We start from the raw sequence: 15,405 nt of genomic DNA, 5'->3' as shown, positions 1-15,405 counted from the left end.
AGAGGGGGGAGAGAGAAGAACAAAGTATTTGGGGAGTGTTGTAATGCGATAAGCAAAGCTCATTTAGGGCCCATAAATAGTGTCATACGTGGTGCCATATCACAATCATATTAGAAGCTCCTTCAATTCAGTTTGTTATACAAAACTGAAGGTGATGGCATTTGGGAGTTATAAAAGCCAGGCTATTATTAGAGCTGAACAAATGCATTCTGTTATATAAATCAATTGATTTCTTATCTTTGACAATCGCAACGTAATTTAGATAAATGTTTTCTAAATTTGTTTGTTCATTTAATAGTAAACATAGAACTCTTAAAAACAACTATTGAATGATAATTTAAATACAAGATTTCTAAGTTTTGTTTGCCTATCAAAAAAAGTAAACACAAAATTCTTAAATCTTAAAAATAAGAATTCTAAATTTGTTGGCTCATTAAAAACTAAACACAAAATTTTTAATTCTTTATAAAAGTTTTCTAAATTTTGTTTGCTTATTAAAAAGTAAACACACAACTCCTAAAATCAAAATGATAGATAATTTAAATAAAAGATTTATAAATTTGTTTGCTCTTAATAAAAGTATTGATAATGAATTCCTTCAAATATTATATCCAAGCTAAACTTACTATTAATTTTTGAAGTATATCTATATTCAATATTTTCCAAATTTTCAAAGTTATCCCTATTATTCTTAATACTGAACTCTTAATAAAAGTTTTCTACATTTTGTTTACTCATCAAAAAAGTAAACACAAAATTCTTCATTCTTTATAAAAATTCTTAACATTTTTTTTGAAAATAATGAATTCTTACATATAGAATTTCCAAGCTGAAGTTTCTACTTCATTGTTGAAGCATATGTAAATCATATAATTTCTAAAATTTCAAAGTTTTCCCTATAATCTTTAATACTCAATCCTTAATGAAAGTTTACTATATTTGTTTACTCATTAAAAAAGTAAACAAATTGAATTCCCACACTTACAATTTCCAAGCTAAACTTTCTACTTCATATCTAGATCCAATATTTTCCAAGTTTTTCCGATCTTTTCCCTATTTATCACACATGATCTGTGTTTACTCTCTGTTTCAGCTGAAACCTGCCTCATTAGGCACAAGGCTGCTGAGTTTTGAATATGTTAGGATAACTTGGTTGTAAACAATAGATATTTACAACATTTTACAGCACTTTGGGACATGTGAACCTCACACATATTCCGCATAAAAATGCGATCGTAAAACTGCATCATCCATCAGAGAGCTGAGAGCAGCCAAACAAATGCAATTAACTCAGCAGTCAGCAGAGATTGTTGCAACAACAACAACTCTCTAGGCAATTTACGATTTGCCTTCTGACCATCAGATTGCGATTGCAATGCGGATTAGCATGTGGCCAGCAGGTAGTTGAGAGGCAGCCGCAGTCCGAGACCCAATCTCAAATGCCAGCCAAATACCTAGACGACGTCACACAGAGCCATATAAACCGCAGCCAGACGACAGACCGAACTGCTAATTGCATTCGAATGCGCAAATTAGCTGTAAAAGATGGCTGGCAAATTGGTTGAAGGCGCCGCACGCGTGTGGCAATTAACTGTGTTTTCTGTTTTCTGCGTTGCCTCAACTCGTGGCGAGTCGACTAGATTTGATTTGACTGTGTCCCCAAACGTGGAAAATTGCTGTTGTGACGCCTGCTGCTCGAGGTTTCCCTTCCCTTCCCTTTCGTTCACAACCGAGGCCACAGAGACACACACTAAAATAGCAGTTCATAAATCTGGTAGGGGGAGAGAGACGTTTAAAAAAGTGATCTCTAATGGCTTTTGTCTAGGCTGTTTAGCTATTTCAAGTATTTGAACAGATAACAAATTTATCTTTCAACTTGTTTTCATGCTCTTTTTTTGTAAGGGTTTCTAAGTCACTTTGTTAAATATGATGATAAGGTCGTCTTACCTTTTCAACTTCTTATTAAACTGTGTATCCTAAGAGTTTCTAATATTGATGGCGATTTTACTTGTTCAACTACTTTTCATACTGTTTTTTGTTAGAGTGGTACAAGATACTTTTTATATTGATATATTTTCTAAAATTCCAAACATTCCTATCCATAATATCTTATGTAATTCATAACTCAAGTTCTCAAGTTCAGCTAAAATCAAACACAAAAAAAATAAATCAAATTAAATTCCCACACTTAGAATTCCCAAGCTGAACTTTCTACTTCATATTTGAAGCATATTTAAAACCAATAATACCCAATTTTTCCGAAGTAACACAATTACACATTTCTTCTTTTAAAAATCTCTGAAAATACTTATTCACTTATTCTGCTTGTTTTTATACATTAGTAATATAGAATTATATAAAACTGAGCTTTGTTCTATTGTAAGGTTATCAGCTCTCAGTTAAGGGTTAGCTCATTTATCACTAGAAATCGTCTAGATTATAATGAAGTGATGAGCTATTGACGCTTTAATACTTCCATTTATGGAAATTCGTAGAAATGGGAAAAAAGTAGAAAGGAAAATCTAGTATTAATTACAAGTATTTCTAGCTGAACTAATTTTGAGCTCACTGAAAAAATAAGACCAATTTATAAAATCAAGAACATTCGTGTTTTTAAAATAATATCACTTTAAGAACAAATTCTAGTAAAAAAATGTTATATAATATTTGTTTTATCTTATAATACGATTTTGAGTCTTAAAATAAGATTTTGAGATTATCTTATAATTAGAATTTGAGTCTTAAAACTATAAGATTTTTTTCCTCTTATACATAAGAACTCGGATCTTATATCGTATGTTCTTCAAATCAAGATGTGTGATGAAGATTTTCATAATCTTTTCAGACCAAAATTCTGAGTACTAAGACGAAAGTTTTGACTTTTCAACTTTTTTCAGTGTATTGTCAGGTTCACTAGAACTTTTTGTTCAATCTCTGATATTTTATTAGCCACACGTGTCTCTGGCTATTAACTGAACATCCTTTCAACACAATCTCCCCCCCTCCACACACACACCTCTCAGAATAGAATGAAATATCACGTATTTATTATTTTCGCCAGAGGTTTATTTTTGCGCGTGGCTACGCGACGGTTGAATAAACTTTCCCATTGACCTGAATTCTGGCTGAATTTTGAGAAATGAAATGAAAATGACAATGATGATGTTTATTCAATGTACTACGGCGACTGCGACAACGACAACAAGAGAACTATGTACATCAGATTGCAGTTCGAATTTATTTACGAGTATTGTTGTTCTTTAGCTAACTCGCAGAAATATCCTTGTAACCATTTCGTTTCTTTTTTTTTCGCATTGTCAGCCCAAGTTTTGGGTTAAGGCCACCAAAAAGAAATGAGCGAGTGTCGTGTACAATAATTATCAAATGTGTTCGTTCCTCTTTTTTTATTTTTTTCCTTCATATTTTTGCCGCCACAATTTCCCTGAAAGACACAAAATTGAGTGAGTAATGTTTCGGTGTATTTTCGGCACCGATCAACCTAATTTAGAACTGTCAAACAAAGTCTTTGGCAAATGCCTCCCCACATACAATAATAATATTGTAGGCTGCTGCTGAGCTGTCAAATCGCTCTATACATCTGCTAATACTATAACTTATAGGTGACCAAACGAAATATTTCTTCATTTTCCATATTCAATTTTCAATTTTATTATATTCTTGGCACGCTTTCTTCTTGAGGCGAAAGCAAAAGTTTTCTTTTTATGAACACATCAAATGCGTCATCTTTTCTCATCCCTCTGAATATATCGCGTGGGTGGCACATAAGTTTTCTATATATTCATTAGAAATGCAATTTAATTGCACACAATTCGCAGAACACTTGCTGAATTCATAAAAACTAATTGCCCAATTTCTTAGCTAGATTTGATTTTGCTGAATTAACATTTAACATGTGTACAGTAATTAATCAAATTGCATTAAAAGATCACTAATTGGCATGATCAAGGCGAATGGGATTTAAAAATACGACAAATTTATGCAAGTTTATAAAACTTAAGTACCATATATAGTACTAATATACTATAAACTAGTAATAAAATACTATATTTTTGTAGGAGAGTGATTAGAAATAAATGTAGATAATGTTGGTCACACTGATTTGCTTTGGTTTTGTATATAGTTCTGTTTATTCATAATAATTAGGCAATAATATTCATATTTGTGTTTTTAAATCCCAATTTTTATTAATTAAGAACAAGTATAGATAATGTAGAGCACCCTGAATTGAAAGATTATATCAAATGATCTATGAAATATTGATGTTTTCCTTGGATAAAAATAGTTTAGTTCATTCGTAATACTCTTCAATAAAGTTCACATTTGTGTTTTAAAATCTCAGTTCTTATAGAGACACAATGAAATTTGCTAAGTATTTAAGTATTTAGCTTATCATTGCCTTTAATTCTGATTTGACTGATTCTGAGACAGATTTTTTCTTTATAAACTGAGTATAAAATACTATATTTTTGAAGGAGAGTGGTCAGGAAATAAGTTGAGTTTAAGTTTTGGGCACGCTGAAGTAAAAGAAATAACTTTATTGAAGCTTTGATTTTGCTTTGCAAATAATAGTTTTCTTTACTCATATTCACTTTTAAAACAGAAACAATGAAATTTGCCAAGTATTTAGCTTATAATTGCAATCATTTGGCTGCAATTCTGACTTGGCTGATTCACTGAAAGATCTTTTGTTGATTTGTTTCCTCAACTACCTTTTTTATGGATTGTGTCGCAGTCGCTTGATGCCAATATTTCTCTGTTCAGGGCTGTTCGAACTGCTGTTGCTGCTATTGAGCTCGTTTAGCTCGTTTTTATTAGTATTTCCTTTGATTGGCTCTATGCAAAAAAAATGTCTACAATTGGCTATTGACTGCAACAGAAGCAGGCAGGCAACTGTCTCTCGCTCTCTTTCTTTCAGTATAGTTGATAAGAAAACTAGTTGCTTTGTTTGGCTACACGTGCCACAGGGATCCAGAAAGACACGACACAAAGAGTATCTACAGATACATACATGAGAAAAGGAGGAAGATAAGAAGCTGAGTCAGAGTTTGACTTGGTCGCTGATGAGATGATGATGATCCATACTAATTTCTATGCAAATATCGAGTCTCAGACTCAGACGCTGGCAAATTGGCAGCTCTATTTGTTGTGGTCAAATAAACAAGGTGTATTTTAGGCAAGATACAAATACAAAATCTATATATGTGAATATATATTAGCATATATTGAAAACCATTCTCTCTGTCTGTATTTGTATTTGTTTACCTGCTGTGTTTGGTAAACAAATGTGCTAATAGTTGATTACGAACTCAAATGCTGTTGCTGCTGCTGTGATCTATTTGCCTTTGAGTTAATCACGCATACAGTGTGTGAATGCTGCTGTTGATAAGCTCTGCCAGACAATCGGGGACTAGCTGCTGATAACGATGATGATGAGCTGATAGTTAAATGTATGTTTGTGTGTTCAGTTCCAATAATATCCCCAATCCCCCAACGAAATTGAGACCCCACCTCGTTTATTGCTTTGGCTGCCTCTTCTCAAATTTATGTCGCTGGCGACATTTTGCTGTTTGTCGTCGTTATTTGATTTGTTTTTAATGAATTTCAATTGCCGGCCATTTAGCATGGAAGAGCAAAGTCGTCGATACGTCAGCACAACGAGAACAGAGCCAATTAAAAATGCGACTCTTCTTCGAGCACTTGCCCAAAATCAAAACAAATGCTTAGAGTAGCTGCTTCTCTTTCTCTTGCTTAGAGTAGCTTCTTCTCTTTCTTTCGAAGCGAAATTCTCAGAGATTAGACATATTTGAGCTGATTATATTGAGAAGCAGTCCAGTTTTGCAGTTCCGTTTGTTCGATCTGCTCCACTGATAAACGGTAAACGGTAAAAAATTGTGTTTGCCAAATTCAACAAATTGAACAAATTGAACAAATGGCACACAGCTGTCAATACATCAAAACGCTTCTTTCTTCTTGGCAAACATTTCTGTGGAAATGCAGAGGAAATGAATGACAGGTGGCATGATAAGAGGAGACAGTTTTGTTTTTTTTTTTTTAAGTAGTCGAAAATAGGATGAGAATCCACGATGGTCACTTGAGACCACTCAAAACTGTCAAGTTTGAATGAGAATCAGAGCAAATAATACTTGATTCTCTCAGTCTGTATTTACTTGTGTAACCATTCTCTAAAAACACAAATTGAACAACTGTCAACACAAGTTTTATATAATTGCTTCAACACTCGAAGCTCTAGACTTTTTAACCTTCAGTCGGCTGTGGAGACTGCATGTCTACGAGAATGTTTTATAACCACAGATACAGATAGTTGTGTGGTATATATAAATTTCTCAGTAAGATGCATGAGATGTTTCCCCATTGATAAGAGACTCACATATTCTCAACGTTGCTCAATTATCTTATCTTGGTTTCTCAGCCCAAAGTCCACAAAGCTGCAATCCATTAATTTCCCAAACCCTTTACACGCGCCGTAATATGATTCAGTCACTGAATTGGAATCGAAATCGAATTCGGAATCAGCCGGAATACATCCACTTTTAATTGGCGCAGATTCCAATAGTTTACTTTTCACAACAATCAAATACAATACAATATATATTCTATATAGTTTTCTATTCTAACAACGCGCCTCCCTCACAAACACACGCGTTGACCGCGTGCCAAAATCGAAAAAAACTAATAGAAATAATAGAAATTCTGTTGTAATTTTCCACACGCTGCAGCTGAGCTGCTTTTATTGCAATGCTCATTGTGGTTCTCTTTTTTTTCTGGCTTTTGTTTGTAAACAACGAAATAAAATTTCCACACGCTTTTACTATAAAGTTCACTTTGCAATCGCTTTTAAAATATACTTACATATATATATTTTTGCCATGCGGGGGAGGCGCTTGCCCCCTTTTAGGTTTGTCATTGCGACTGTTAATGTGACTGCAGTTTGTTCCCCTCCTCCACTCTCTTCCTCTACAAGCTATTTATTACGCGATGCACGAGTTTGCTGTTTAATTTGTAATAATTATAGAGACACATTAAGTACTGTTGAATATTACGCGAATAAATTAATAAATCTATTTGCATATTATATATTTCGCTAATTGAAAGTGTTAACTTTACAGCACACATTTGCTGTCATTCATGTTAAGTTTTTTAACATTTGCTATGTTAAGAGAGATATTCTGTTGTCTCTTTATTCTTTCCTTTCTTCCTTATATTGTTACTCAATTATAGAGATACTTTATTTTTGTTTAATACTATGCAAATGAAATTAATTTACATGGATTTTGCTAATTGAAAGTGTTAACTTTCATGTTATGTTAAGTATTTTAACATTTGCTGTGTTAAGAGAGATTATTTTGCTAATTGAACATGTTAATTTTACAGTGAATGTTAATCTACATTATGTTAAACTATGTTAAGCTTAATATGTTAACTTTTGGCGTGTTAGAAGAACTCTTCTGTTAAGTTCTTTGAATTCTGTTAACCTTTCTACACTACTTGAATTTTAAAGGGAATGTTATACATTATGTTAAGCTATGTTAAGCTAAATATGTTAACATTTGGCATGTTAGAAGAACTCTTCTGTTACTCTGTTAGCCTTTCTTCACTATTTGAATCTTACAGTGAATGTTATTCTACAATACATTATGTAAAGCTGAATATGTTAACATTTGGCATGTTAAACGAACTCTTCTGTTATTAATAAAAAATCTTTGGAAGTGTTAATTGTCAATTAAGCTTTTTAACATTCCACAGTGGAAAATTTCAATTCCAACTCGCCTATTGCCAACTGTCGGATGTATTGTTACCCTTTCGTAAGCCTTTAATACCTCAACTCGTTATCAAGAATGCTCCGTAGAGCACTGTTAATACACTCGTTATGTCATTTAGAAATGTTGTCTTTATGATGCATTCTACGCAGTTGCTTGCGGTCGTAGTTTTGCAATCGAGTTGAGTTTCTGGTCACCAGAAAGCAAATTGTTCAGATGAGCGAGAGTTATTACTTATTTGTTTGTACAAATGTGCAATTAATTGTTGTTTGTTTATTTGCTTTCTTTCCATTCCATTTATTATTACATATTTGTTTACTTTGGTTGATTTTTACAATTTTTTGCCGCCTTAACGCGGATGTTTTTTTGTGCAATTCGTTGCCGGCTTTTTGTTCTATGGGAAATTATTACAGACAGAGACAGACTTGTGTGTTGTTGTTGTTGTTGTTGTTGTTGTGTGAGCTTTACTTTGGGGTTCCGCATTTGTGTATGTAGAGAAAGGGGGAGTGGGGAGGGGAGAGGAGAGACATGCGCATGAAATCGATACGTTCCATGTTGCCATGTGTTGAATTCAAACACAGTTGCCAACAGTAAATGCTGCAGTCAATGTTGTTGTTTTTCTTTTTGTTTTCGACAATTTGTTTTGCAAATTTGCAAGCCCTTGAATTTCTGTTGGTCTTTGCTGGTTTTGTTGTTGTTATTGTTGTTGTTGCTTTTCACGCTGCAAAAGCAAAAGCAAAGTGAAGCGGAAACAATTGACTCGATTATATAAACTGCATTTCAATTTCGACAACTCAAAACAAACTTTGAAGAAAGTGTTTTTGCTCTCTCAGCATTAAACGCAATGCGCAAAAAGGTGGAAACCACCACAACCACCACCGCAAATACCACACCACCATCATCATCACCTCATCGACAACAACCAGCATGTTGTTGTTGTTGAAAGCCACCGCATGGTTTGCTCAAAAAAGTCTCAAGAAGAACGCTCGCTCACTGAGCATTTCGAGTATGTTGTTTTTTTTTTGTGTTGTATGATAAAATAAAAAACCAAAACAAGAAAGAGAAAAAAAGCAATAAATTGTCGTAAAGTTTTTGCGTCGCAGCGCAAAAAGTGTCAAAGAAACAGCAGAGCAAAAAAGAGCAGCAAAATGAAGCAAAAAAAAAACAAGAAAGGTAGCGTGAGCTTCGTAGTTACTCCCTATATAAATAAGTCTGTAAAGTAACAACAAAATGCTGTTTAATTATTAATAATATAAAGCCCAGGCTGATGTTGTAGTAAATAAAATGAATAAATAAATAAAAGTATGTAAATTATGGAAGAAGACTCTCGAGAGTCGCGACGGCGAATCGCGCGTCAAAACAAACAGAGAGCAACAGAGTTGCATGAAAATACTTATAGATAAAGATACACACCCGTCTATGAGTATGAGATACACACACAATCACACTCACACACACACACACACACACAGCTGAGGAGGAGCTGTCGCAACATGGCGCGCACTCCCAAAAAAAAAAAAAAAATGAAACAAAAACAAAAAAATATTTGACCAGATACACAGCACGCTCGCTTACTCTCTCTCTCTCTCTCTGACTGTCTCTCTCACTCCGGCTCTCTCGCGCTCTCTTGCCGCGTGCTCGCGCTCTCGGCTCTCAGCAAGCGGCGCTGCCATTTTGATATAAAATCAGACGCTAATTGCAAGCAGACGTTCAGTCGCCAGCTCAACTCGCTACACGCAACACAAACTCGGAACAAAACCGCTAAACAAAATAAAAAAAAGAAAAACATTTTTTACAATTAAAATACTTGATAATAAGTTTTTTAAAGTATTTGTGCAAAGCCAAAAAGAGACTCTTTGAATTACATTAAATTCAAGAATCACAGCAAGCAAACAAAAAAATCGCAATCATAAACTTGCAAACAACACACTCAAAAAAAAAGCAACACGCAGAAAAGCTCGTCGAATGCAAATGCAAAAGCAAAAAAGCTTTGCGCCGGTCTCATAAATTACCAAAAGCTACGCGGCGAATTCAGTCATTGCTGAACTTTTGCCGTAAACACAACGCAAAACCAAAAAGAAAAATTGAACGGCAAATAAGAAACAGACAGACACAAGTGAAAAAATAAGCAAAGAAAGCACAGAAGAAAAAATACATATATTTGAAACATTTTTATAACTGTGATATAAACTAATTATTTTAATTATATAACGCAAACAATTTTAAAACCAAAAGTGTGTGCGACAAGTGAAATACTCTACATTTAAAGAGACTGAGTGAGAGAGAAAGAAAAGAACATACCAAAAATATTAGTGCATAAACTGTAATAAAAAAAAAGGAAATAATTATGATGGGCACAATGTCGCTTCGCCAGCCAGAAAATTGGCTCTACGAGATTTGGCAGAAGGGCTACGACAGTCCCTGCTACGTGATGGTGCCAAATGCAAAAGTATGTATCATCTTAGCGCAAACGAAAAACATAATATATAGACAGAGAGAGCAAGCGAGGGAGGGTGTGAGTGAGAGCGGGGGGGACAAGCAGTTTCACCTTGCAGTTCTATTGATTTTTGTGCATAGACCAAAAAGAAAATAAGAAAAAAATAACCTTTTAGGCTGTCAAACGCATCTCAAAACTGTCAATCTCGAGCATTTATTTCGTGCCAATTTGCCAGCCAAAATTCCTTTGTACTCGGCCAAGAAAATGAACAAAAAAAAAAAAATGAAAAATGAGAAAAGAAAGAAAAAACAAAAGTAAAGACAACAAAGAGCACATGGAACAAGTGAAGACGACGACGACAGGCAGCAGAAGTCTTGGTCGCCATATTTGGCTCTCTGTGTGAATGTGTGTTTGTGTGTGTGTATTTTTATGGGTTTTCGTTAAGCAAAGTGCAGCCAAAAAAAAATAAAAGACAAACAACAACGGGAAGATGAGGTTTGTCTCTACCTCTGAGCTGAGGCGTGAACCCAAACGAACCTCGACCCGACTCGACTCGACGCGACGCGACTCGTCACAACCACAACTCAACTCAACACGACGCAACGCGACGCGACTTCGAACTCAACTCCAACAAAACACAGAGAGACAGAGAGAAAGACAGAAACCCCCAACTCCTCAGTTTTCTATTTGAAATGAATATTTAATATTAATGAGATGCACACCTGTCTCTCTGAGTAATAAATTATTTTTATTTGCCATTAATAATATATTTAATACATATTTCGGTTAGACCTGTTTTGCACTCTACGAAATTGATAAATATTTATCACCTTTTTTTACTGTTTCAATTCGTTGCGCAGTTTCCTAAGCATTAATTGAATTGATTAGCTGTCGCCGAAAAGAACGATTCTATCTATTTAAAAAAAAAACACGCACATCTAGTATGTATTTTGTTATTTTTGGGGTTTCATTGACTCGCAAATGGATTATATACATAATTTTCAAAATAAAAACGTGCAAATATTTATAGAGAGTGCCAATTGTAGATTTTGAGCATTTTGCCAAAAAGAATGAAGCGTACGGCGGCGATTGTGTGAACATGCGAGACGGCCATGCCTCATTCCTCCGAAGCCCATAATTCTTTTTGATTTACCGCCGTTGTTTACTTGGCTATGACTAAGAGAAAAATCGCACACGAAACGCGCGTGAAACGCGAGCGATTTGCCAACGTGGCAACAAAAATATAGTTGAAGCGATTTTTTTTTCTTTCTTGTTTTCACTGTGACGTGATTTTTGATGCATGCTGCCTGATCGAGAATATTCCTTAGTTCGTTTGTGGACTTTTATTTGGGAGAGTGAAAATCAGGCCAAAATCACAGCAACAAACTTGATGTGAAATTGGCTAAAAAGCGAGAGATGCGTTTATTTATAGCAAACGGGAAAAAATCAAAACGGAACTAGGTATAAGTTGAGTGGCAGCGAAATAAAGAAAAAATAAAAAAAAACTCACCTGCCTGCTTGCTGCTGTTGCACGTGCCACAAACAGCAGCACATGCAACCGCCAACGGCAGGTGTGTGAGTGAGAGGGAGACAATAAGATGACGCCAGGGGGCGACAGTTGTACAGAAATCTGTCGCTGCTTTTACTGTTTTTTTTTTTTTTTTGTGTGTGTTGGCATCGCTTAATGGCAATACTAAATTTTCATGACACTGCCAAACACACGCGGGCACGGGGCACGCGTGGCGTGTTGGCATTGACATTGGCCACGAAATTACACGCCCCCTGCGCATCCCCTTTCCCTTCCCATACTTACCTTTCAATAACATTTCTTTGAAATTGCTTTGCGCTTTTGCGCAAATAAAACACGCCACATGCTGCTGAGCAAACATCGAAAATAATTTATGAATGAGTCGAGTCGAGTTGACTTTGACATTTAATGCGCTCACATCGATTTTTCGTTGTCCTGTTCATTTTAAATATGACACCATGCTTTTTTATGGCTATCGATATCGATAAACGATCGCTGTTAACGCACTGTTGAACTGCGTGCAGTTAACAGCGCGTAACGCTGTTATGCAACATGTTCGATCAGCAGACAGCTGTTAATGTTAAGCGAAGAGTAACCAAATGACAATTATTATTATTATTGCGGTCACACCTCAACACAGGTGTTAAATAAACGAAAGCTCTTTTTAAGAAAATGAATATGTAATTAATTTAACTTACTTCACCTTTACTAATATTAAATTTTCGCTTTGTATTACAGGATCTGGTCAAATCGCATCTCATGATTGCGGTGCGCGAGGAGGTGGAAGTGTTGAAAGAGCGCATCTCCGAGCTGATGGATAAGATCTCGAATCTGGAGCTTGAGAACAACATACTCAAATCGAACATGTCGCCGGAGACGCTGCAACAATTGCAAATGCAGCTGCAGATCGCAGGCAGTCAGCAGCCCGCCGCCGTTGCCGCACCCCCCGCAACGCCCGCGATTCAAGCGGCGCCAACAGCAGCAACAGTCACCGCAGCAGCGGCAGCGACGTCGACAGCGGCAGCAACCAGTCCAGCGACGTCGGCAGCGCCAGCCACAATACTCGCCAATGGCAGCGCTGAGAACGGCGGCAGCAGCGTCGTCGTCGGCGTCGACGCAGCCGTCTCAGTTGTCGATGCAGTGCAGCAGCAGGCAGCGACTAACGGCAGCAGCGGCGTCGCGCCAGCGGTCGTCAGCACAAATGGACCAATGTCCTAAGCGCTCGCTGCTTGTTATAGTTTGTTTTATGCGTAATTTAAAGAAAAAACAACACAAAAACAACAAAATGCTAAGTGGCCCCTTGTCCTGGGCACTGGAATGTCGAAATAATGAAAGATGTCAACTCAACTTTGTCGAAATTTGTTGTAGCCGCAAAACAAAAGCAAAAAAAAACAAAACCAAAAGCAAAAGCTGCAAGAAAATTGAGACAGAGACAAAGCGATAGCAGCCAAAAAACAACAACAAGAATCCCCCCAACAGCAACGCATCAACGACAGCAGCAGCAGCGGCAGCAACTTTAACCGCAACAACAACAACACCAACACCCAAGCAAGTAACAAAAGTATTACAAAAGCTCAAAAAGAGCAAGAGAGAGAGAGGAGTGAACAGCATAACATTTTGCTGTTAAAGTTGCGTCGCTGTCGCTGCTATTGCTGCTGTTGCTGTGCGGTAGCATTGCTGCTGCAGCCGCCATTTTGTTAATTTCTCGATTGTGATATTTGTTTAACACATACCTTCACACATATACATACACATACAACCCACACATACCCATACATACACACACATATAGACATAGACATAGGCGGATAGACTGCGTGTTAACAGTCTGGCTGCGACTGTTAACGACGGCGCTGTAAACAGACAGTTTTTTTTGTTTTAACAGTGAGCGCTGCTGCGCGAATTAACATTCAGGTTCAGTTAACATAATAACATATAAACACACATCAATTCTGTTTTATTTAATTTTAAACGCTCTTTTTATTTGTTTGTTTATTGCATTTTGTTTCCATGTTATTAAGTAGAAGCTCGAAGGAAGTTGTGCAAATCAAATATGAATAATAAATACACACAAACACACTCACACACATACACAATTTGGCCTCAAACACATACTTAAACCGCTAGAAGTAGAATTTGAGCCAAGAACTAATAATGAAACAACAAAATGCAAAAATATAACAAAAAATGCAAAAATGATGTGAAGAAAATAGTTGGCAGAAAGAAGGTAGATTGCGAAAAGGGAACGGAAACGGAAATATATAGAAAAATATGTGATAATTTGCATTGTGCATTGTAAATTGTAAAAAGCAAAAAGCAAAGCAAGAAAATATCGAAGCAAGCGCTAAAAAATAATACATTAAATTACATTGAGAGTCAGTTGAAGAAAGAGCGTCAACAACAGCAGCAGAGATCAACAATTTTATTCACTTAATTCTAATTGATAAAGAAAAACAAAAAGAAAACACTGATTATATAGATACATAAATATGTAATACAGCTGCTATTTTTATAATTTAATGATTTAATTATCAATACAAAACAAAAAATTTGATTAACTAAAATGCATGTTTCAAATTAATTAAATGAAAACAAAAGATAATTAAAAACCACACGCTCGTAGAAAATGTTGTAGTACTTTTAGACTATTTTGAGATTCTGTATTTTCACACACACACATACACTCACACACACCCCGCAACACACACACACACATGCGAAACAAATATCTAATTATCTGATTAATTAATGGAATTATTGTAAATATATGTAAACATAAACAAAAAAACTATGTGTGAAAGCTAATCGAAAACAACAATTTGAAATGCGTGTGAAACTTTAAAAGTATGCACCACAACCCCCCCAATTTCCCCTCTATAAACTATATGCAAACATGCAAGAAGAAGAATATGAAAAATGCAGCAGGCAGAAAAGAGAATGAAAAGAAGAAGAAGATGAAGAAGGCTTATTTAGAAGCCTCAAATGAATGTATATTATGATAAGCAAAAGTCGTCCTATTTTTTATTGTTATTGCAAATATTTAGTTAATAATTAATATTAATTTCGAATTTTTGTATAATCGCAAGAAAAAGCAAATCTGTTGTAAGATTTCTGTTACTCTCTTTCACACTCTCTGCCGCATAGCCACAACAACTACTACAACAAGAACAACAAGAAATGAAAGCAAAAGCATAAACAAATGAAGAGCATTAACTAGCTAAAACTGAAATTAAATAACAGAGAAAGTGTGTTGACCACCTGCCTCGACTGAATGCACGCCGTAGATGCAACCCGTAGATGCCCCAAGTTTTGTCAGCACATCCTTGCAACATGCAACGCAAGAATGCCACCTGCGGAGACTCAATTTGTCTAAGGTTGGCGAGAAACAAAACAAAATATGTTTCAACTATCAACTACAAAAAAAAAACAACTCTACACTAAAGTGCAACAAAACTTGCGATCTAAGGGACGCACTCGACGGGGCATTCAGTGATGGCAGGTGGCAACCCTGTCGCAGCCATCCAACTAAAGTAATTGTTTTAAAGTATTCTTTTGTTTTCTTTTATTTTTTATTTTTTTTTTTATTTAAGGACCTTTGTCATGCGTTTGCTTTTCATGTTTTATTTTTGCTCCCCCATGAT

At 35.7% G+C, this 15,405-nt stretch overlaps 1 protein-coding gene across 2 annotated transcripts in view; it reads left to right on the top strand.

Annotated features, from left to right (window-relative positions):
* Positions 1-14,232, top strand: part of LOC132795445 (protein bunched, class 2/F/G isoform) — a 133,379-nt gene extending 119,147 nt beyond the window's left edge. For both annotated transcript variants that reach the window (XM_060806152.1, XM_060806156.1), the window contains one exon: positions 12,503-14,232. In XM_060806152.1, the coding sequence (XP_060662135.1) occupies positions 12,503-12,982 (480 nt within the window). In that variant the 3' untranslated portion in view covers positions 12,983-14,232. The remainder of the gene's footprint in view (positions 1-12,502) is intronic.
* Positions 14,233-15,405: the final 1,173 nt, after the last annotated feature.

This window comes from Drosophila nasuta, chromosome 2L (assembly GCF_023558535.2).
Source record: "Drosophila nasuta strain 15112-1781.00 chromosome 2L, ASM2355853v1, whole genome shotgun sequence".
NCBI lineage: Eukaryota > Metazoa > Arthropoda > Insecta > Diptera > Drosophilidae > Drosophila > Drosophila nasuta.
Note: the sequence above shows the minus strand (reverse complement) of the source record. Positions and strands in the feature narration are given on the sequence as shown.